The following is a 24,672-nucleotide window of genomic DNA, read 5'->3' as shown; positions in this document are numbered from 1 at the left end:
GGGCTATTCTTTTTTAAATTGTTTACTTACTTATACTTAGATTTGAGGCAGGCCTTCCTCCTACCCCAGAGACCCTGACCAGTGATGTCAGCACTAACCGTGGTATCCATCTGTTTCCCTGTCACTGCCCTCAGGCACCACACGGTTACTCGGGGCATCACCAAGGGTGTGAAGGAGGACTTCCGCCTGGCCATGGAGCGCCAGGTGTCCCGCTGCGGTGAGAACTTGATGGTGGTGCTACACAGGTTCTGCATCAACGAGAAGATCTTGCTTCTTCAGACTCTGGCCTGACAGGAGACCTTTCTGCTACACAAGTCATAGCCGTGTCATTTTGGGGGAAGACATAAAGCATTGACGAATGTTGCTTTATGACTCTTAAAGAGAAGAAAACTGTTCTAACTCCTTGGTTGCCTAAAAGTAGTTCCCAAGAGTCTGAGAAGCTATTTCTATTTTTAAGAGTCATTGTTTTGTAATTTTTGTAAAACAAAAGAATCAACCTGTTTTGTAAATAAAAATCATCCTAAATTTGCAGTTTTTAAGATGTTATCTCAATTTTTACGAGTTTCTAAACAAGGGTGCACTTTACTTTTAAAAAGACATTATTCTTTTCATAATCTCAAGATTGATTTTCCATACTTACGTTAAATATTACATATCAACATTATATTTTCATTTGGGAAGTTTTAATACCAAAAACCTTTATGCCAGAGTGAACGTGAGTGAACTTCTGCTGAAGGAGCCATGAGGGTAGGGGTGGGGGTGGGGGTCTGCCAAACAGTCCAGGAAAAGGAATGATGGAAGGGGAGGCACCTCCCTATTCAGGCCTCAAGACAGCCCTGCTACTGTGCCAGGGCGGCCTAGTGCTGTCTGCCGGTGCTCTGGGGCCAGCCTGCCGGGCTTCCAACCCTGGCTCTGCGCGGCCCTTCACTTGCCATGTATTAGGGACAAGTTAGTTTCTCTGTTCCTCAAGCTTTTCAATCAGAAAAACAAAGGTAATGGCACTTACAGGTTGTTGTAAAGACTAAATGCGACATCACCTGAAATACTTAGAAGAGCATTGTAATTGTTCGACCAGTGTTAGCTGTCAGGCTTATTTTTTTCTTTTGCTGTTCCCAGAAATATATCAGATAAACAGCAAACAAACATTTGTTTCTGGGGCTATTTAAGAATGAACGAGCTAAGAAGTTATTCAGTTACTTTGCATAAAGAGATGTAGAAATCTAACTAAGACCCTTTTTATAGGTATATTAAAGTCAATAAAGTGGTTTAACTAATAGACATCTGATCTCAGGAAATACTTCCTCTGGTTGATTTTACAGTGTATCAATATAATATGAGTAGATTACAACTATATAAACCATCCTATTGTTTTTCTCATGGAGTGTGTTGTCCTCCAACTGCTTTCAAATTAAACACACACTTACCTCTTTGTTTTACTAACACCCTCCTCAGATTGGTGTTTGGGAGAAGCATATATCAAAACAAGACTTTCTAATACCCAAGTCGTTAGGCACCAGATAAAAAAGGATCATTTTTTTCTTAATTTAGTGGTGCCACTCCTGTGTGCCACATTGCAGGGCAAGTGGGAGGGTGTGACTACAAATAGGTTAAGAGACAAGAACAAACCAGTCTTGAAGTGGTAAATCAGAAAAAGAACTGATTTCTACAGAGAAAGTCCCAGTAGTCAGGACAGAATTGCACCAGAACCCAAAATGGTAACAGACACTGTGGGAGCCATGTGCCAGGCACGTCAGGGAGCAAGGCCACCTGTCCTTAGAGCTAGCATTTTGGATGGAATTCTGGAAAGTAAAGTCAGCATGATAATGGCATCTTTTGTTTATTGTAGTGTTTAGACATACACAATTAGATACGGTGTTTATGAAGACAGGCAATGTATAACAATGCAAATATCCAGTATTTCTACCAACTTTGAATTTGGAAATGCATGTATCCTGAAGAAAAACATTATTTTGGAACTAATCCCCAACAAATACTGATTACCAAGAGAAAAATGTGGGTTTGCTACACTCTGGGGAAGAGTTAGATTACACATGAGAGAGATCCAAGATGGCTGCATCCTTCCATGAACACATTAAAATTACAGCTAAATTATAGAACAATCAACCTGGAGAACCATCTGAAATTTAGCCAAACATAAGTCCTATAACTGAAAATATAAAGAAGCCACGACGAGCTTGGTAGGAGGGGCAGAGAGGCGGAACGGGCCCTAAACCTCCCTATGGTGGTTAAGAATCAGGAGGGATACCTCAGCCATGGAGGTTCCTCCTGGGAGGAGTGAGGGACGTCAAACCCACACCAGGCTCCCCAGCCAGAGAACTGGTGCCAAGAAAAGGAGCCCCCACGACATCTGGCTGTGAAAAACAGTGAGAATTCTGACCGTTGGTGTAGGACAAAAGGCTGCAGGAAACCCAGACGTCCTCTTAAACAGATAGCACACAGGCTCAGTCACAGGCACTCACCTTGGATTCCAGCGATGGGACGGTGACTCGGGGCCTTGGAGACATATAGGGGGGTCGGACTGAGAAGTGTGACTTCAGGGGGAGGACTGGAGGACAGTCGGTATTTTCCCAGTGAGGGGTCCTCTTTCTGTGCAGCCATCTTTCTTATACTGAGCCCGCCCCCACAGGCCAAGTTTGAATTTGACTGGCTTGGTGAGCTCCAGTGCTTCGCTCTGTTGACTCAGCTGGGACCTGCCCTCCTCCCCCATTCACAGCCGCACAGCCGGAGGCACTTTCTCAGAGCACCCAGCCCCTCCTGCATTGAACTCTCTCTAGGAAAACTGTTGGAGTCCATGGGCCTAAGGCAGGTGGCAACTAGCCTTGTTGCACTCTGAGACTTTTGCTGAGTCACTCCAGGCTTAGCACTGGTACCAAACCAGAATCTGCATTAACCTGATGACCACAATTCTGACCACTCTAGTGACTCCCTGAGACCCAGCCTCACTTAACTCATATACCACACCAGGTTTTATCAGTGGCTGAAGCTTAAGGCAGCTGGCAGGTGGCAGCAGGCCTTCAGGTGTCCCAGCTTTTTGCAGAGTGCCCCAGGCCTGGTGCTGGTGGCAGCCATCCTCAGTTCACAGCATGGTCTCTCCCACATGCCTCCAGGTACGGCATTGGCAGCGAACAACTATGTATTGCTTTGTAGCTCCTACCAGTACTCCCTGCTTGGTCACAGGCAGTGGCTGACCTGGGCCTGCACCAGAGCCCCTCCCAAGAGACCTCAGAACCAATAGACTTACAGGTCAGATTCAGACAACAGAACATTACCCAAAGGACAGTCTTAACAGGCAACAGAGCCCACTGGGGTGAATCCCACTCAGTGGGGTCAATCTCCCGCACAGCAGCCCATAAGCTGTGGACATGGCCAAACCCCACAGCTAATCAGCCTGAGGATCAGTCCCACCTACTGATGTGCCAATAGTAATCAAGGCTCAACTACAATAAGAGAGCACACACAATCCATACAAGGGACACTCCTGGAGCACCCAGAACAGGAGACAAGGGAGACTGTGCCACTGGGCCCCACAGGGCACCTACTACATAAGTTCACCTGGCCAGAACTGGGAGACATAGCAGATCTACCTAATACATAGAAACAAACACAGAGAGGCAGCCAAAAGTGAGGAAACAAAGAAATGCATCCCAAATGAAAGAACAGGAGAAAAATCCAGAAAAAGAACTAAATGGAAATGGAGGCAAGCAACCTACCAGATAGAGTTCAAAACAATGGTTATAAGGATGCTCAAGGGACTTAGTGAGAATTTCAACAAAGAGATTGCAAGCATAAAAAAAGACATAGAAATCATAAAAAAGAACCAGTTAGAAGTGAAGAATACAATAACTGAAATGAAGAATGCACTGGAAGGAATCACCAACAGACTAGATGAAGCAGAGGATCGAATCAGCAATTTGGAAGACAAGATAGCAAAAAACACCTAATCAGAACAGCAAAAAAGAGAAAAGAATAAAAAAAAAATGAGGATAGTTTAAGCGACCTCTGGGAGAACATCAAGTATAACAACATTCGCATCATAGGGGTACCAGAAAGAGAAGAGAGAAAGCAAGAAATGGAGAACCTATTTGAAGAAATAATGACTGAAAACTTTTCTATCCTGGTGAAGGAAATAGACATACTAGCCCAGGAAGCACAGAGAGTCCAAAACAGGATGAAACCAAACAGGCCCATACCTAGACACATTATAATTAAAATGGCAAAGGTTAACGACAAAGAGAGAATCCTAAAAGCAGCAAGGGAAAGGTAACTAGAAGTTATAAGGAAGCTCAGCTGATTTCTCAACAGAAAGTTTGCAGGCCAGAAGGGACTGGCAGGAAATATTCAACATGATGAAAAGTGAGGACCTACACCCCAAACTACTCTACCCAACAAAGCTATCGTTTAAAATTGAAGGACAGATAAAGATCTTCCCAGACAAGAAAAAGCTAAAGGATTTCATCACTACCAAACCAGTATTACAAAGAATATTAGAGGGACTTAAGACAGAAAAACAGATCAAAATTATGAATAATAAAATGGCAATAACTACATACCTATCAACAATTACTTTCAATGTAAATGGATTAAATGCTTTAATCAAAAGACATAGGAAGGCTGAATGGATAAGAAAACAAAACCCTTACATATGCTGCCTACAAGAGACTCACTTCAAATTGAAAGACACACACAGAGACAGAAAATAAAGGGGTGGAAAAAGATGTATCATGAAAATGGAAATGAAATGAACAAACAAACAAAAAAGCTGGGGTAGCAATACAAAATAGATTTTAAAACAAAGGCTAGGAGGCAGCCGGTTAGCTCAGTTGGTTAGAGCACAATGCTCGTTAAGACCAGGGTTGCTGGTTCGATCCCCACATGGGCCACTGTGAGCTGCACCCTCCACAACTAGATTGAAACAACTACTTGACTTGGAGCTGATGGGTCCTGAAAAAACACATTTAAAAAACAAATTTTGAAAAGTTTAAAAAACATAACAAAATAAAACAAAGGCTTTAAGAAGAGACAATGAAGGACCCAGTAATCCCACTTCAGGGTATTTATCCAAAGAAACTGAAGCTACTTCTAGGGGACATGTGAATCCATCTGCTCATTGCAGCCTTGTTTACAATGGCCAAGCTGTGGATGCAGCCCGGGTGTCTGTCTATGGAAGAATGGATAAAGAGGAGGTGGTACATATGTACAATGGAATATTGTTCGGCCTTGGAAGGGAATGGGTTCTCACTATCTGCAGAAGAATGGATGGACTTGAGGGTGTTGTGCTGAGTGGAGTATGTCAGACAGAGAAAGACAGATACAATAATATTTTGCTTTTATGTGGAATCTAAGAACAAAATGATCAAACAAAACAGCAACAAACTCATAGATTCAGAAAACATTTTGATGGTTGCCAGATGGGAGGTGGGTGGGAAGTGTGGGTGAAAGAAAAAGAAGGGATTAAGAAGTACAAATCGGTTGTTACAAAGTAGTCATGGGGATATAGCATATAGCATAAGGAATATAGTCAATAATATTGTAATAACTGTGTATGGTGTCAGATGGATACTAGATTTGTTGGGGTGATAGATGGAAGGGGGTTCGGGGCAGGGTGACGGGATTAAGTACAAATTAGTAGTTATAAAATAGTCATGGGGATGTAAGGTATAGGGAATATGGTCAATGATATGGTAATAACTAGGTACAGTGCCAGGTGGGTATTAGACTAGTCAGGGGGATCACTTGTTAAATTATGTAAATGGGTAATGATTATGCTGTACACCTGAAATTAATATAAAATAATATTGAATGTCAGAAAAAGGAAGATTAGAAATAAGTAAAACATCTAATCATTCAACTCAAGAACCTAGAAAATGAATTAAATAAACCAAAGAAAGGAATTAAGAAATTTAAAAGCTGAAATTAAAGATAAAAAGAAACAAACTACAAGAACTAATTTAATCAGTAAACCCAACAAAACTTTTCTTTAAAGGCATAATAAAACAGCTGGAATTTTGTCAAATAGGATGAAGAAAAAAAAAATCAAACACAAATTGAAATTGTCCATAACTACAGGTATTAAAGATATTAATTTACAGGATAATGTACGAGGTCTAATAATTAAGTTCAAGAACTTGTTACAACGTTACTAACCTTTTTTTGATATCAGAAGGATTATTCATTCTGAATTTGTACCAACTAGACAAACAGTTAACCAAGCTTACTGTTTGAAAAGGCTGTATGAAAAAGTTAGATGTTCTGACCTTTTCGCCAACAATTCATGGTTCTTGCATCACGACAATGCACCAGCTCACACAGCACTGTCTGTGAGGGAGTTTTTAGCCAGTCAACAAATAACTGTCTTGGAACACCTTCCCTACTCACCTGATCTGGCCCCCAATGACTTCTTTCTCTACCCAAAGATAAAGGAAATATTGAAAGGAAGACATTTTGATGACATTCAGGACACCAGGGTAATACGACGACAGTTCCAATGGCCATTCCAGAAAGAGTTCCAAAATTGCTTTGAAGGGTAGACTAGGTGCTAGCGTTGGTGTGTAGCTTCCCAAGGGGAGTGCTTTGAAGGTGACCATAGTGATATTCAGCAATGAGGTATGTAGCACTTTTTCTAGGATGAGTTCACAAACTTAATTGTCGGACCTCATAATGTAGACATTTCTATCAATAAAATATAAAAACCTTAAAAAAATTTAGGTTATACCAATATGCAACTAAAGACAGACACTGGCAATGTGCTTTCCCATCTAGTTTTACACTCCCAAAGGTCTTCACCACCTTCCACATAATCATGGGCTTGGTCAATCCGGGTTCCCTTGTCAGTGCTGGGTTTGCAAGTCAAGTGTGGCACTTGTAGCCAATAAGACACCGGGGGAAGGATGCTGAGGCTTCTGGGGAGGGTTTCCTGGCTAATATAATTATGAGACACACAGAAGGAATGCCCTCCCCTTCCAGTGATTGTCTCGTTTGCTGAGTGTGTTTGGCTGTCACAGAGGCAGTCATCTCACCGCCATGAGATGAAGTGAGCTGGCTGAGTGCAAGCGGATAGGAGCCAGCCTCCCTTAGGACTTTCATGTGAGAGAAATTTTCCTTCTAACCCGACTGAATCAGGGTTTCCTGTTCTTCATGGGTCAAGACATCCCAGTTTGAGAAATGCTTCTGGATAACTCATCCGGAGAGGCCCAACGGGCTGTACTTGCTAAGACTTGGGGTGACACAACTGTGACCATCCATCATGACTCATTGCCAACAGAAGGGTAGCAGCAGGTTTCCTCAAAGATAATTGTTCCCACACACATTAGCTCCCTGAACATTTTCATGGGGCACACCAGACACTAATTTTATCAGCACTGAAATATTAAAAACAAAACAAGCATTGTGTTGCTTTAATGAATGTTTATTTAGTTAGTGCCTGTTAAGTACGAGACACTGTGTTTGTAAATGCAGATGAACAGGGCATAATTCTTGCCCTTAACGAGCTCACAGTCTAGCATGGGGAACTAGACAGGTACACAAATAGCTACCATACAAGTCATAAAGTGATGAGTGCCATGAGCGTGATCCCGTAAAATACTCTGAGAATGCAGAGGAAGAAAACACCATTTTTGGACGAGAATAAGAGGTACCTTAGAAGTATGGGGTTTAAAGTGACAGGTCATATGTAGATAGGAGAAAATTAAGAGGAAAAGTAATTCAGGAAGACTATAATCAAAGTCAGAAGCAGGGAGTCCTGACTGTGACGGAGGTGGGAGGACTCTAGATGGGCCCAGAAGGTGGGGGAGGAAAGCTGGAAATGGGTGTTGGGCTCAACTGAGGATGGTTACGCATGCCAGGCAAAGCTGTTACAACTTCAGTGTAAGGTTCTATAAAGAGGTGATCTGCTCTGAGCTCCGCTTCATAAAGCTTAATCCAGTTACTTTACGGAAGGAGGGACTGAGGGAAGGAGGCCAATTTAAAAAGAATTACAAGAGTCTAGACTAGAGTAATAAGGTAGTGACAATGAGAATGAAGAAGATACAGGGGACGATGGAGACAGAATTAAGATTTGGCAATGACTAAATATGGAAAAAGCAAGGAAAAGGAGGTAGGTGGGTGAAAGATGGCAGTGTTATATTGAGACGAGAATGATCCACCCACAGAGCTAGGAAAATCCAAAGAGAAAAAGGTTTGAATTCAGAGGAAGAAAAGAGGGAAGAGCTGAGCCTGGATATGGTAGATGTCCAAGTGGGGGGTTCAGCAGGCAGTGAGAGTTGGGATGAGAGTTCAGGATAGAGGTCTGAGCTGGAAATACACACTAGGAAGTCATCCATGCAGCGGTGACAGTCGAAGCAACGTTGAGATGGCCTCATCTCACCACAGAAGGATGCTCTAAAGTACAAGCTATCGTCACATTTTCCTTAAATACGGAATTCTCACAGAAAATTCCTAAGTATGATGATGCATCACAGGAAAAGTGCTGTTTCTCTTTGTGTGTCCTCCCATCCTCACTCCTGAGAAACTACTTCCTCACTTTTGTGATTCCAAGCAGGAAAGCGGCCTCCACTGTGGAGGGTCATTCCAATGAGAGTTTTTTAAACTTTCATTATCATTTATTTGGAAGAGTTTTCCATAATAAAATTATTTTTCTAAGGATTTCAGAAAAGCTACTGATGTATCCCACCTCATGGGGTCTAACTAAGACTTGGAAGGGAACTGAGAGGCCATCACTACCTCCCTCATTTCACAGATGACGCAACCACGGCCCAGACAGGCCAAAGAACTTGCCCAATATTTTACGCATAAGGATGGCAAAGCTGGAGCCCAAGCAAGACAATCTGCTTTACTCTCTTCCATAGCTACATCCCTGGGTACCACCTAGGTACACGGAGAGAAAGACAGGGAAGTAGGTGGGTGGTCAGGATGGATGGATAGATAGGTAGACAGACAGATGATTGATAGGTTGATAGATACATAAGCCGATAACTAAGCAAGAGTGGCTGAAAATAACACATCTGTATTTCAACATTTTTTTTTTTCAAGTGGGGAAAAGGAGAAAATGGCTTGATAGAAAGGCATTTTTTTTGGACCCACCAAATGCCTTGCAGATCTGAAAAGGAAATGACCCTGACTTTCTTGAAATATGAAACTTCACTTAACCAAAAATTATTAGACTATATTATAACACATCACATTCAGTATGCTTTATAGTCGGCCACAACAAAAATGATGGCATTCTTGGTTGGCATGTATACACATGGAAGGGCAGTTTGCAGGAAAACTAGATCAATTAGAATCAGATCCTAGTTGTGTTTGTTTGTTTTTCTGTCACTGAAACAAAATGCCCATGGTAATTCCCTTTTGAAAAGTTAACCGAGAAATCCTTAGAATAAAGTTCCAAATCCATCCACTTACAGAGAAGATGGAGAAAAAAGACAATTTACATTTCAAATTCCTAAGTCCCACCTACGCAGGCGGAGTTCTGATGAGCCGGTCACAGTCCGTTAGCCTGAGTGCACCATCACCTTCCCCAACAATCTGGAAAGACACATCCTCCTCAAGGTTTTATAATTAATGAGTCCCTTTGATAAAGGCTGCTTCGATACTCCCCCCAAGCCCATCAGAGTCTGCCAGCAGCACACTTCAGCCGGAGCTGTCAGATCTTCCAAAACACCTTCTTTCTGTAGAGAATGTAGGCAATGAGCACCCAGAGAGCAGTGGCGACGATGTTCTGAATGAGATGCTCCTTGTGCGACTGGTTGTCCTGCAGCCTCCACTGAAAGGGGAAGTAGTTCTGGAAGACCTCGTGCCCCACGTACACCAGGATGGAATTCATGCCTGAAGGAGAGACGCAGACGATAATGTTCTTCTGTGTCACATCTGATCATCTATTGAACTCTTAAAATTTGACTTTCGTTCAGTGAAGAAAACGAAAAGCAAGCACTTGTATTATTGGCTACTGCCAATCCTAGACACTTACGGGTCAACTGTATCAAAAAATTATTGAAAATATTCATTTTTATAACAATGTAATTCTTGAATGCTAAATCAGAAAGCCAAAATTATTAACTTATGGGGTGGCCGGATGACTCAGTTGGTTGGAGCGTAAGCTCCGAACGACAGGGTTGCCAGTTCGATTCCCACATGGGCTAGTGAGCTGTGCCCTCCACAACTAGATTGAAGACAATGAGCTGCCGCTGAGCTTCCGGAGGGGCGGCCGGATGGCTCAGTTGGTTAGAGCACAAGCTCTCAACAACAAGGTGGCAGGTTCAATTCCCACATGGAATGGTGGGCTGTGCCCCCTGCAACTAAAGATTGAAAACAGCGACTGGACTTGATGCTGAGCTGTGCCCTCCACAACTAGATTGAAGGGCAATGACTTGGAGCTGATGGGCCCTGGAGAGACATACTGTTCCCCAATTAAAAAAAATTATTAACTTATATTTTCTCATAGAAAACTTGAGGTCCAAAGAAAGTAGCTATTACTAGAATCAGGGGGCTGAAATGAGCCATTGAAATGATCTGGTCTGTCAGTCTCCAGGTAGAACCGCATTTAAACCATCTGCTTGTCTCTTGATAATGTCTCTTGATATTTCTTATGCATCATCTGTAAGGACGTGCAGTTACATTAAGAAAGAAAGGAAGGCCCCATTTCTGAAGCATTAGAAACTGGATGATATGCCCCGGGTTGTTTCCGATCCTCTACAATTTGGTATTACCTGAGGAAACAAGTGAAGCTTGTAATGACCCCACTGTCTTAGTGGGTAAAATGGGGTGACTGCCTGGGAACAGGCCAGGGACGTCCTGTGTAGCCTGGGACTGCGTGGCCTCTGCCACTTTCTCCCTCAGCCTGCGATGTGGAAACATGCCACCAGAGCCATGGCTCAAGGCCCCGGCACTGGGTATGCTCGGCTGGTCTCTGGTCACCATCATTGCCTCCCTTTGGGTTAGAGGTGACTTACCTGGGTACAAGAATGGGGCTCCTGTCCACAGTCCCTTCACATCCACAACGGGGTATAGGAGGAGCAGGATGAAGAAGGCGAAGGAGCTGAGCGTAGTGATGTATGAAATGGACCTAGGGGGTGAACGAGGTGTCTCAGCGCTCCTGGGGGCGCACCCGTGTGAGCACTAAAATGACGCCGTGTTCTATACCTACCAGAGATTTTTGTTTACTGGAATAAAGCCTTCATTTTCAGAAATTTTCGTGAAAGCAGCAGAGATAAGCCCCTATAACAAGGGATAAAGATGTTAAAGATGTCTTACGTATCATCTCAAAAAACAAATATGTTCCAAAACTGAAAAATATTAGTTATTTAATTATTCAGGAAGGGCTGAAAATTGTGTCTGATATTTTGTTCTCTGAACTGGAAAAATATTTTTAAGATGTGTAACTAAAAATATTCTCCAAAAAATATTGTTTCAGCATTCCTCTGAGTTGAAGGTAAAGTAAGTGATAAATGAGGTGAATCCTGAGAGGCAACACGATGGCAAGGTCAGGGGTAAAAGGAACAGTCAATCTTACAACTCTTGTCACCTGTACATTTGGAAGCCGGTGTTTGGAAACCTGTTATTTGCCTGGTCTTTCTGGTATGGTTCCCTACCAGAACCCACACCTCAGCTCCATTTCTTCAAGCCTTCCTGGCTGGCTATTTGATGGCAGACGCTGACTTATATGTAAAGACATTTTCCTAAGAAAATGAACCTGAGAATTTAGGCGTAAAGATTTGCTCCTCGCTGTTACTGAAGTGAAGAATGCTACCTGTTGTGATGTGGTGACAGCTGATAGACCCGTGTTGCTAAACATCTTTTTCTTTTAAATACGTGTGTGTGAAGAAAAGGAATTTTAATGAGAAACGTTAGTTACTTACTAGAAAACAACACCAAGCAGTGAATCTAACCAGGATGCCTTTGGTCTGATCCTTGTAATACAAGAGTATTTTTCCTGCCTGGAAAAGCAAACACAGCATGACCAAGAGAGTCACCTAAAGTATATTCTTATTTCATATCCATCCACTGTCTTCGTTACTCACAGACTCATCTGCCAGGCCCACTGCTAGAACCCTGGGATTACAAAAAAGAATGGCACGTCACCACTGCCCTTGACTCACGGAGATGGTGAGAGGCACATGGGACCACTGGGTGGGGAGGGAGTGACGTTACAGAGAAGGGCAGTCAAGGTGAGGCTATGAGCATAAAGCAGGAAGAGTGTTCAGGCAGACGGGAACAGCATGCACAGAAACATGTCAAAACAGGTGAAAAAGCCCAGCATCCCTGAGGTGCTATAGGTAATTCAGAAAGGCAGGAGGGTGAGGCAGGCAGGTAGGCATGTAGCTCTCACTACGAGGCACAGGCTTTCTCCCATAGGTGATGGAGAGCCAACCAAAGTTATGCTCCCCTGCCCCCAAAAGTACCAAGCGACCAGTTGAGACTGGCCTGCTGGATTGCCTAGTCTGGAAGCAGTTACAGAAGAGGGACAGGGACAGAGGTGGAACCGGAGGCAGGAAAACATTTTAAAAACAGTAAAATCTGAACTTTGCATAAAATTCCCCCCAAATTAGGAATTAATTTCTGAAAACATCAATGTGTAAGAAAATGTTAACTATTTATAATAACAGCTAAATTTTATGAATGTCTTGTATGTGCCAGTTCTTAGAACTTAACATGAATTAAGTTATTTTATCCTTTTCTCACCTTTATGAATTAGGTGCTATTGAAGCACAGAGGGGTCAAGTAACCTTGGGCGCAAGGTTACCCCACCAGTAAGTGGCCGAGCTGGGTTTGAACCCAGGCAGTGTGCCCCAGGTCTGCACTCAACCTCAGGCCAGGGGCTCCCGCAGGTACACATTCCCCTAGAGTGTGTGTAGGGCTTAAATGGATATGTGTAAACTGTGAAGTGCTACAAAGACAAAGATGGTACTTCTAAACATGAAATTAATCACTAAGATGTATACCCTTTAGACCTGACTAACCGTTATAGGAGCCACTGGCCACATGCAACTACTTAAAATTTAATTTAATTAAAAATGAAATAAAATTGGCGGCCAGATGGCTCAGTTGGTTAGAGCGCAAACTCTGAACGGCAGGGTTGCCAGTTCGATTCCCACATGGGCCAGTGAGTTGCGCCCTCCACAACTAGACTGAAGACAAATGAGCTGCCGCTGAGCTTCCCGAGGGGTGGTCGGATGGCTCAGATGGTTATAGCATGAGCCCTCAACAACAGGTTGCAGGTTCAATTCCCGCATGGGATGGTGGGCTGTGCCCCCTGCAACTAAGATTGAAAATGGCGACTGGACTTGGAACTGAGCTGCACCCTCCACAACTAGATTGAGGGATAAGACTTGGAGCTGATGGGCCCTGGAAAAACTCACTGTCCCCCAGTATTCCCTAATTTAAAAAAAAATAAAAAAAGAATTGTTTTTCTTTAAAAAAAGAAATAAAATTAGAAATTCAGTTCCTCAGTCATGCTAGCCACATTATGAGTACTCAGTAGCCACACAGACAGCACAGGGTAGAGTATTTTCATCATCACAGAGAGTTCCCATTAGCTCTGCTTCACCCATGTTTTCCCTCTTCCAGTTAGCTCCCCTCAAACAATGGTTTCAACCACCAATAAGAACTTAAAGAAAATCTAGACTGTTCAGAATTTAAACGAAACTGTATGTGAGATAAAGCAAGAACCACCCGTATTGACTTTGGCATAAAATATGCAAAACCTGAAACAATGCAACGTGTACACAACTGACATGGTGGCTTCCCAGCGTAACCGGTACCCAAACACTCTGCACAGTCTAGTAGAGAAATCTTTTATCCAGAAACTGCTGTGCCTCCATTTCTGAGATAATCCATATGAACAAGAAGACTTTCTTTTGAGAATATAGAAATTATACCTAAGTATTTGAATGTGAATTTTAGCAACTTCTAGTTGTGACAATCTGTCAAATATACACAGAAGTTATTAGACCTGTAATATACAGATGATACACTTTCAATGAGCTATTTTAATGAAATAATTTTTTGAATTAGTGATGAAGCAATAATCACAGTCAGAAAAAATGTATCTGAATGAAATGAACAAATACCTGAACTCCTAAAAATGCCATCACGATGGAGTTGATGGTCCCTAGGATTCCTTCTGGATCGTAGGCCACCGTGGTGTGATAAAGCACCTTAACAAACAGAACAAGAGGGCAGCACTCACTCAGCGACTGCAGAAATCCACACAAGCAACCCACAGACCAAATACAAACTTGAAGACACCCTAATATTCAATACGTTTGCTTTAGCTGCAGAAATCCATTGCCAACCTGTGGGGATTATAGGCAGAATATTTCTGGCCAAGAAAGTGTATGGGGTGTGACACTTCACAAGGGAACACAGAGCCCAAGGATGAGCCATGGTCCAGTGCAGCCACTTCAACTTCAGGTGGCTCAGGGGACATGCCTAGTGACACAACACACCCCTAACCAGTTTCAAACACTATATATAATGTCATCATAATTTTCAAGTGTATTCTTTTTGGTCAACCCTATTGTAACAAATCAACAGCTTCTTATCTTCTTTTAAGGTAAATAACATTTAAAAATACATCTGTATTATTTCATTATAAAATAAATGTTATTGTAGAAACAGTAGAAATTTGGAAATAAACAGTGTAGTGGATACCACCCAGGTATCTCCCCCACCCCACCCCTGTCAGGACTAAAGCCTTGTTCCCCAGATGTTAGAAGTATGAATGGCCAGTAGCTCTCGGCCAAGTCCATCTTCTGTATTTGTCCTTAAGAAAGCTGCCTCTCCAGGAGTCACCCCCGCTTGCTGGGGGCAGTCCACATCCAACCAGGGATTTTAAGGGCCTGATCCCTCCCTTCAATTCAGAATGACTCTGAAGGGCCACCCCAGCCGGCTATGAGATTAGCTGAGGACTTCATGCAACTGCAATGCAGTCCAACTACTCCCTCTTTCCTTCCTTCCCCGGCAGGTGTTGCTCCCCAAAGGACTGCCTGATAAACTTGCTGCACATGAATCCCTGTTTCAGTCTGCTGTCAGGAAAAGCCCGAGACACACAGAAAAGCCCGAGACACACTGAAAAGCCCGAGGCACACAGAAAAGCCCAAGACACACTGAAAAGCCCGAGACACAGAGAAAAGCCCGAGACACACAGAAAAGCCCGAGACACACAGAAAAGCCCGAGACACACTGAAAAGCCCGAGACAAACTGAAAAGCCCGAGACACACAGAAAAGCCCGAGACACACAGAAAAACACGGTACTAACCATTTGATATTACAATGCATCCTCACTTACCAGACGATTTTCAAACAAAAATTGGTTCCCAGCATAGTTTATTAAATGGACAGTTTCAAGTTGGCCCGCCCTTTCTACTTCCCTTCCCTTACGAGCTAAGCGTCCAGGTCTAAGTGCGAGCAGCGTCACTCACAGTCGACGAAGGGTGCTGGTAAAGGTGATCATCTCCCAGAAGCAAGCGGTCAATGTAGCCAGCAGCTCCTCCAGTACAATTCGGATACTTCCCCAGATCTCCGATGCCACCAGGGCCAAGATAACCACTGCAGAGGGGAGAATACTTAGCTGACAAGACTTCAGAAGGGATAGGGATAAATACTGGCTGTGTACGCAGCCCAGCAAAGAGCCTCAAACATACACACAAGCCTGGAAACCCTTCCAGCTCCATGAACTCTCCCCAGTGCTCTCTTGACAGCCCCCCATGTTAAGGCTCAGAGGCCCAATGTCCATTCAAAGTGACCCTGAACAAACCTCATGGAGACACTCCTCTGGACACACACGAAACTCCTCTCCCAATACTAAGTATGCCTCAGGGAGAAGGAAGAGTGGAAGAGGATTCCTCTGACTTGGAAAATTTGAAAGTACTCATGTAGCCCCAGAAACTGAGACTTGCCAGAAAATGACATGCAAAAAGAGATTAGCTACACGGGTTCACTTACGTAGGGCATCCAGGAACAGGTAAGAAGAATGTCAAGGCCAGCCAAATGCTTTCCAGCATCAAAATGAAGAGCCACTGGGGCCAGCTGGATGTAATGTCTTGAAGAGAAGAGCACCTTCTCTCCTGAGTGAGGGGCAAAAAGAAACCTATGCAAACTAAATGCAAGTAGAATGGAAACTAATATGCAGTATATATATTTGGGAAATTCCCTGGGATTCTTCTCTAGGACTTTACGGTACTAGTATAAAAATAGATGCATGGTTATTTCATATGTATTATGCGGTCTAGATGTTCCCGCTCTATTAAATACCACAGTAAAACATTAGTTAAAAAGAAGTCAATGGACAATTCTATTCCTTTACCCAAGAGAATTGAAAACAGATGCTCACAAAAACTTGTACACAAATGTATATAGAATCATTACAATGCATAATAGCCAAAAAGTGAAAACAAGTCAAATGTCCATCATTTGAATGCGTGGATACACAATATGGTGCATTCGCAAAAGGGAATGTTATCCACCAAGAAATCAAGTCATACATGGCACAACGTGGATAAATCTTGAATCTTGAAAAATACTTATGCTAAGTGAAAGGAGCCGGACACAAAAAGCCATATATTATGATTCCATTTACATGAAATGTCCAAAAGAGGCAAATCTGTAGACAGAGAGCAGATTAGGAGTTGCCTGGGGCTGGGGGACTTGGGAGGGAAGAGGACTGGCTAATAGTGAGAACAGGTTTTCTTTCGGGGTAATGAAAATGTTCTAGAATTAGATAGTGGTAATGACTGCAAAACTCTGAATATACTAAATATCACTAAATTGTACACATCAAACGCCAGTTTTATGGTACGTGAAATATTATCTCATTAAAGCTGTTCTTAAAAAAGAAGTTAAAAAACAAATTTTAAAAGGAAAATGAAATTTAAACTTTTGGAGCTATTCTAATTGAAGGAAGAAAGGTGTAACCCACCTTTTCTTGGTGTCCCACCCAACCCACTGCTCCACCCTGGTGGCCATGAACGAGCCTCTGCAGACCCTCAGCTCCCACAGGTGGCAAACCAAGCCCTCGTTCACCTGCACAGGTCTAGTCTCACTTCACCTTAAGGAAATCTACCATAGAGGGTACGGATACGCTGATGGGGAGGGCAGGGGGTAAAAGAGTAATGGTTAAACACACTACAGGAACATATAACCCAGCAATCATTACAGGAAGACACAAGAAAATCTGAGAGTTGATGATGAATTTGCTAGTTACATGTACAGAAAGAAGTTAGAAAATATAGCTCAACTTATTGTTAAGTGGGACCCCAAAGGGAAGAGTTTAAACATTTCCACCTGAATTTTTACCTCCATTGGGGAAAAAAAAATAGCTGTCACCTTGGTAAATTCAGCAATTTATGGCAAGATAGAAAGTAATCACAAAAGAGGGGACTCTTTCATATACTTCCTACAAAGAAGAAATAGCCAAGTATATACTGACATTCTCCCATACCCTAGCTTGATACTTTTTCTCCAAGTTAAGCCTGTGTAACTTTTGTATAGATACGGATGTTTATGTGAGTTTTTGCATATATCTTATACCACAAGGAATTTGAAAAATTAGCAGTTAATGCCCCAAGAAACTGAACCAGCAAACTAAAAGATGGTGATATTATTTAATTCCATCCATATGCATTTGATTACTGTACACTTCAAGATTTGTTAAGCGGGTACATCTCATGTTATGTGTTTTTTACCACAATACAAAAATGACTGATATAAAGACAAAATAAAAATAATGAATTGAAGAAAAAAATAATGCATTCCACTAAGAGTTAAAGAGTCTACTGAATTACAACATTACTCTCAGAACTAAAGAGAATTCTGAAAACTATACACTGATATTCCGCCCCCCGTCTTTTTTTTTAAAATAAGGTTTCTCACCGAGGCACAACTGTCAGGCACAGGTTTTGCAAAGATGAGCTCTAACACAGCAACCACAAAGTAAGTCACACCCAGCCGCTGGAGCACCCCAGGGATTCGCACCGTATCCCAAGACACTGCGGAAGGTACAAGTTAGGTAAAGGTTAGCCAGCATGTCTCATTTCCTCCAAAGACAGAATTACTTTTTCTAAAGGGGAAGACACACCTATATGGCACCTGAGTAAGACTTTTTTAAGCTCTTAGATGGAAATACTACATATGGTCAGGAGACATGGCTCAAACTCATAGCAGGAAGTGGTCAGCTGGGAGACTGGGATGAAAACAGAAGTGTCTTCCTAAGGTGTGGGAATGAAGCAAGGATGACCCCTGACCCTGAAGTTCATTTCCTGGCCCTTTCCCATTAGGATTATAGATTCAACTCTCACATCCATGAGGAACTTGCAGACCTAACAAGGCCAATGACTGACTCTACAGGCTACATGACTGTATCACTGGAAGAGTATAATCCAATAATGAACCCTATAATATATCTTTCTGGGAGCAGTGGCCCACTTTTAGAGATCCATCGAATCAACTTTTATGTGACACCTTCCCTTGTGACCCCCACTGGGGAGTCTAATGCCTAAAGACTTACTGCTTCTTGTCTGAGGGGTTTCATTTGGCTGTTATCTAATAATTATGTCCTCCTTTGCTAATGACACTGTAAGCCCCCTGAAGACATCAATCACTGCTTGTGGTACCAAGCACAGGGCTTACATCCTTGCCTCAGCTTTCCCGTCTCCCTCACACTGCTAAAACAATGACAGAGATGTCATTCCTTCCTAGTAACCCAGTTGACATACAGGTGGTGACAAAGGTGAATTCTTGAACTACCACACAATAGCTTTATTATGAAAGCTGATGGTGGGGGGTGGCCGGTTAGCTCAGTTGGTTAGAGCGCAGTGCTCTTACAACAAGGTTGCCGGTTCGATCCCCACATGGGCCACTGTGAGCTGTGCCCTCCACAAGATTGAAACAACTACTTGACTTGGAGCTGATGGGTCCTGGAAAAACACACTTAAATAAAAGTTAAAAAAAAAAAAAGTTGATGGAACCACAAAGTGGCAGGAGGGCAGCGTGAGCACCGGGTGGTCTGGTCTGCTCCCTACTCTGTCCTTCTCTACACTTAGCTAATCGGGAGAAAGCACTTCAATCTCTCGTGGCCTCAGGCTTCGTTTGCACAACAGAAGGGTTTGGGTGATCTTGGAGGCTCCTCCCAGGTCTAAAAGTCCAAGATAACAATAAAAATGCCCAAAGTTATACAAGTATTATACATACTTTCCTAATACCTGTTCTTTTTTTTTTTTTTTTTTTTTTTTTTTTTTTTTTAAAGATTTTATTGGGGAAGGGGAACAGGACTTTATTGGGGAACAATGGTCAAATTGTTGTCCTTTCAATCTTAGTTGTGGAGGGTTCTGTTCAGCTTCAAGTTGTTGTTCTTTCAGTCTGAGTTGTGGAGGGCGCAGCTCAGCTCCAGGTCCAGTTGCCGTTGCTAGTTGCAGGGGGCACAGCCCACCATCCCTTGCGGGAGTCGAACCGGCAACCTTGTGGTTGAGAGGACGCACTCCAACCAACTGAGCCATCCAGGAGCTCAGCGGCAGCTCAGCTCAAGGTGCCGTGTTCAATTTTAGTTGCAGGGGGCGCTGCCCACCATCCCTTGCGGGACTCGAGGAATTGAACTGGCAACCTTGTGGTTGAGAGCCCATGCTCCAACCAACAACTGAGCCATCCGGGAGGCAGCTCAGCTCAAGGTGCCGTGTTCAATCTTAGTTGCAGGGGGCAGAGCCCACCATCCCTTGCGGGACTCGAGGAATTGAACTGGCAACCTTGTGGTTGAGAGCCCACTGGCCCATGTGGGAATCGAACCGGCAGCCTTCGGAGTTAGGAGCACGGAGCTCTAACCGCCTGAGCCACCGGGCCGGCCCCTACCTGTTCTTTTTTTGCAGGTACTTGAGATGGAGGAATTATACCTCTTTTGAATTACAACATGTAGTTTCTGTATTTCAACCTAAGGGGAAAAATACTTACATGGACCAAGGCAATAATTGGGGTTCACAATGATAACCCCTATACAGATTAACAGGAAACTCCTCCATGCAATTTTCCCCAGCAATCTCAGTTTTGAACACCCTCGCTGCAGTATGGAAGTCATTGATAGAAAAATTGAAGATCCCATAATAAATACAAACCTAGAAGAAGGAAAAAACCCCAGCTATTACTACGTGGCCATTTCCAATGTTTTTTGTCTATATTTCATTAATATGTTATAATCTACTACATAGATGAAGCAACTGACTTTTTAGAGTAGCCAATTACTGAAATGACATCCAGTTAATAGTGAAGGAAAAATCCGAATGTAACCCTGTGAGGTTGTAAGGTTTGTGCTCCTTCAATCCTGTCTTAGGAGGAAATCATTTAGTATTGAGTGAAATTTCCAAGGACAACTGTCCCATTCAGTTATCAGAGAGAAATGATGGTGAAGATGCTACAATCCAAATAACCCGAGTCATTCACACGGCCTCAGTGCTTGAGAAACAAACCACACATTTCAATCATTTCTAAATTCACTCTTGATCCTGAAAGAATGAAAGCTGTATTATTTTCCTTTTCTTTTACTATACTAAATTACCTCTTTAAAAAAAAGTTGGAATAGTAAATTTTCTAATCATTTGGCAAGGGGTTAACAGAGATGACAGTTGCTCTTACTGCATGCTTGGGGTCCCCTGGCTTCCTTTCTTAGGTCACCTAATCAGATTAAAAACCTTCAGGAACAGGAACAGGCACCACGCCCCTTTCCTGCAGAGGAACCTCATACAGACGATACATAAATAAATACCAGGTCTGCAGGCATGTAAAACTCCCTCCTACCCAAACTCATCTCAAAAAAGAACCCCCAGCCGCCCTCCCTGAGTTCATATTAGTAATGAAACACAAGGGACCAAAGACATAAACCAGTAGCCAGGACTACCTCCTAATGATGGAGCAAAATTGCTTAAAGTGTCACAGAAAAGATACAAATTCCACATTGTAAGGAGGTCAGGGTCCCTCAGATGATCAGGGATAGAGTTTGGTTACCCTACTATTACCCTAAATTTTAATTGAATATCATTGCCCTGTTATATACTTAGCAGAATTCCCTGATACCAATATACTGCATTTCTTTTAGGAAATACGACTTTTATACTTATTTTCAGGATTAGTGGAATTTAACTACATATTCAGAATTTAAGAATTATTCAGCAACAAACTTTCAGAAAGACCTCATAACAGCAGAGACCTGTGAGTGACACGGGCATGAGGCCCAGAATTCAAGGCTGGTCTCAGAGAAAGGCTCCAGCATCAGCTGAAAAGAAAAACTTGGAGATGACCTACGGAAGAGCTGATGTTAGAGTGCGAACTCACCATGGGAATACTAGGTCAGCCACTGTCAGTCCTGCAGAAAAACAAAGGCACAAAGAGTAAGGAAAAGGATTCCAGAAGGTAAATAATTCCTAAATCTGGAACGGCCCCATTATATTCTCATATATATGGAAAGTAAGAATGTAACTGGGCCCAGGAGAACCACTGTGAGGTCTGACAATTAAGTTCGCGAACTTGTGGCAACGATGTTGCTAAACTTTTTTGATATCAGGATTATTCATTATGAATTTGTACCAACTGGACAAATAGTTAACCATGTTTACAATTTGGAAGTGCTGAAAAGGCTGCGTGAAAAAGTTAGACAACCTGAACTTTTCACCAACAATTCATGGCCCTTGCATCATGACACTGCACCAGCTCACATGGCACTGTCTGTGAGGGAGTTTTTAGCCAGTAAACAAATAACTGTATTGGAACACCCTCCCTACTCACCTGATCTGGCCCCCAATGACTTCTTTCTTTACCCGAAGATACAGGAAATATTGAAAGGAAGGCATTTTGATGACATTTAGGACATCAAAGGTAATACGACGACAGCTCTAATAGCCATTCCAGAAAAAGAGTTCCAGAATTGCTTTGAAGGTTGGCGTCGGTGCGTAGCTTCCCAAGGTGGGTATTTCAAAGGTGACCATAGTGATATTCAGCAATGAGGTATGTAGCACTTTTTCTAGGATGAGTTCGCAAACTTAATTGTCTGACTTCATAGAAGTTTGTCAACAAGTTTATATATATAAGCAGTGCTACTCAAAATCCATTCTTAAACCAACCACCGAGCCAGATTCATAGCTATTACTCAGGACCACCCACACCAACCTCAGGTCAATGGCACCCCAAGAAGGACCATGAGTCTTAGACGGCATGTACCTGGCTGTACTGAAAGGCACACCAGAATATGACAAGGATCATTTACAACTAAGTTCTTAACATCTTCTGCAGAGTCCTGACAGTAGAGACCTTTGGAATCTACGTGTTGTTAATAGCCAGGCATTACAGAGCCACAACACATAAAAGGAAAAACAAAACTAAAAGGCTAACAGAATTATTCAAAGGTCATTCTATGGAGGCAGGAGCTCGGCGGCTCAGAGGAGGCTGCTGGGGCCTCATCTCTGGAGCTCCTGGGGATGCTGAGTGATTCTCCCATGTAATCAGTGCTACCTTCAGCAAATATCTTACCATTCCAACTCGCGTGTTTGAAGTACCAATATTTTCCTCCTCCATAATTAACGAAGACCATGAGGATAAGAGCTAGTCTGTAAAGCAAGAAAGCACGCTTTCAGGGCTTGCGCAAGTGACAAGGAATGGCCCAGCTGCCACAGACACACTCATACTCACAAGGTGCAGTCATGACACAAGAGGACACTTAAAGAGCAAGAAACTATTACTTCTAGTCACTATAATTAGGACACTACACTAAAGTCCTTCTGTTGCCAACACTTCCAACGTGATGATGTCTTAAGAAAAATTTACACTGACACTAAATTTTGTAACTTGAAAACAAAGCAAAACATTTCTAATTGCTCAATTTTGTGCTAATTTTTAGGTGTCTCAGGTTCAAGAACTGTAGTAGAAGGCATAGTCACTACAGTGAAAGCTGAGGGTTCCAATCTGTGTTCCTTCTTTCTTACTAGTCATAAGACCTTGGGCAAGACTCCCATCAGTTACATACCTCAGCGTGCTTCTCTGTGAAAGAGGGAACATACCTCACATGGGGGCTGCTGGGACTATTAAGGACAGTAATGTATATTATTGCGCCCAGCCAGGGATTGGCACATTTTAGGTACTTAATAAATGTTAGTTCCTGTCTGTCTGTGAATGTCTCATCTCCAGAAGGGGCAATGAGAATCAGAAAGAAAAATACAATAAAGTCAATTCTGAATATGCTATTGCTTGATGCTAATTCTGTAGAATGTGGGAAATGAAGACTTTCCTATGTTAATGGGGTAATTTGTGGGGACCCTGAAGCCCAACTGCCTAGAATCAAATCTTGGCTGTCTCACTTAGTCTAAGTGAACTTGGGTAAGTTACTTAACTCTATGGCTCAATTTCCTCATCTGTAAAACAGGCATATTAAAAGTATATACCTCATCAAATTGTTGAGTAAATACAGACAAGTTAGAACAGTGCCTAGCACATACTGAGAATTCAAAGATTGTTAGCAATTATTACTATTATTATGATTGTCATTATTATCTGGCTTGAAATACACACACTGGGAGTACTCAGAGTTCTGAGGAGGCTGGGACTGAATTATAAGGTTATCATTGGAGTTTAAAAGACCCCGGAGGGTAGAAATGAAAGACCTGATACCTAGATATTTATTTTCAGCTATATAGTTTTACACTCTATTATCAGAGTTTGGTCCTGGCCATCATTCTTCTACCAGGACTCTAAGATCATAACAATTTACTGTCAGTGGTGAAGGATGGGAACTCTTGTGTGTGCGCTGGTGTTTCACGTCTCGAGTGGCGCTTCTCAGCTGCCAAACTACTGACCAGGTGTGGAGGTGCAGACAGACATGGGGGCCCCACGTTTAGCTGCTGCCCAGTGTAAATGCCCTAAATCCAGCAGAATCTACATACCAGTGGAAACTGGTTTGTGCCTTGTCCCACTACTCCTTTCTAGCAACATACTACGTGGGCTGTCGTGACAGTTTTCAAGTAAGGAGAGGCTGCGGATTTATTTTTACTGCAACAAACCCTTTCTACCATTGAAATTAAAAGATACATAAAATACGTTGAGTAACAAGTGTGTTTATGTGCAAACACGTCATCCCAGACGGCCCGTGCCCCACGCGTTACCAGGCAGCCCCACGTGTTACCAGGCAGCCCCACGTACCCCCTGAACGTGTCCACGCAGCGCAGGCGCAGGCGCACAGCTGACACACGCCACGCTTCCGGCTGGGCGTCGCCGCCGAGCTGGTCGGCCCTGCTTGGGGAGCCCAGCTCCTGCAGAGAGACAGCGAGAAAGACAGGACAAATCATAATGCTAAGGAGTAAAGGTCATTTTTCTGTATTTTAGGGAAGAAATTAACAGAGTGGAAAGCTAAAGATCGTTGTTCTGAACAATATTTTAATTTGTTTTTGTAAAGATCCCATCTAGAGGTTTGTTTTTTTTCACTTTATTGTGTGTGTGTGTGTGTGTGTGTGTGTGTGTGTGGGGGTGTGTCTGTGTGTGCCTTCTGCGGAGCTTGCAGTAGCCGTGATGATAAATGACCACAGAGACCTGGTCCATATGTGCGTCTGGTACAAGCGTACAAGCAGATATGTCCATAATGAACTTATTAACGCAAATAATATGTTTAATCATCTCAGTAGACCATCGCATTT

At 42.8% G+C, this 24,672-nt stretch overlaps 2 protein-coding genes across 5 annotated transcripts in view; one reads left to right on the top strand and one right to left on the bottom strand.

The window, feature by feature from the left end:
- Positions 1–539, top strand: part of INTS10 (integrator complex subunit 10) — a 30,256-nt gene extending 29,717 nt beyond the window's left edge. For 3 of the 4 annotated variants that reach the window (XM_019742096.3, XM_019742094.3, XM_074329588.2), the window contains one exon: positions 135–539. In XM_019742096.3, coding sequence (XP_019597655.3) covers positions 135–291 — 157 coding nt within the window. In that variant the 3' untranslated portion in view covers positions 292–539. The remainder of the gene's footprint in view (positions 1–134) is intronic. The other variant, XR_012495498.2, reaches the window with a different exon arrangement.
- Positions 540–7,405: 6,866 nt separating this feature from the next.
- Positions 7,406–24,672, bottom strand: part of HGSNAT (heparan-alpha-glucosaminide N-acetyltransferase) — a 31,530-nt gene continuing 14,263 nt past the window's right edge. Inside the window, exons 7-18 of the mRNA XM_074329589.2 lie at positions 24,182–24,291; positions 22,520–22,596; positions 21,329–21,359; positions 19,955–20,115; positions 17,888–18,003; positions 15,962–16,083; positions 15,439–15,565; positions 14,085–14,171; positions 11,874–11,951; positions 11,162–11,232; positions 10,968–11,080; positions 7,406–9,843 (exon numbers count right to left, since the gene is read on the bottom strand). Of these exons, the coding sequence (XP_074185690.2) occupies positions 9,662–9,843; positions 10,968–11,080; positions 11,162–11,232; positions 11,874–11,951; positions 14,085–14,171; positions 15,439–15,565; positions 15,962–16,083; positions 17,888–18,003; positions 19,955–20,115; positions 21,329–21,359; positions 22,520–22,596; positions 24,182–24,291 (1,275 nt within the window). The 3' untranslated portion in view covers positions 7,406–9,661. The remainder of the gene's footprint in view (positions 9,844–10,967; positions 11,081–11,161; positions 11,233–11,873; positions 11,952–14,084; positions 14,172–15,438; positions 15,566–15,961; positions 16,084–17,887; positions 18,004–19,954; positions 20,116–21,328; positions 21,360–22,519; positions 22,597–24,181; positions 24,292–24,672) is intronic.

This window comes from Rhinolophus sinicus, chromosome 16 (assembly GCF_057876585.1).
Source record: "Rhinolophus sinicus isolate RSI-liver-muscle chromosome 16, RSI-T2T, whole genome shotgun sequence".
NCBI lineage: Eukaryota > Metazoa > Chordata > Mammalia > Chiroptera > Rhinolophidae > Rhinolophus > Rhinolophus sinicus.
Note: the sequence above shows the minus strand (reverse complement) of the source record. Positions and strands in the feature narration are given on the sequence as shown.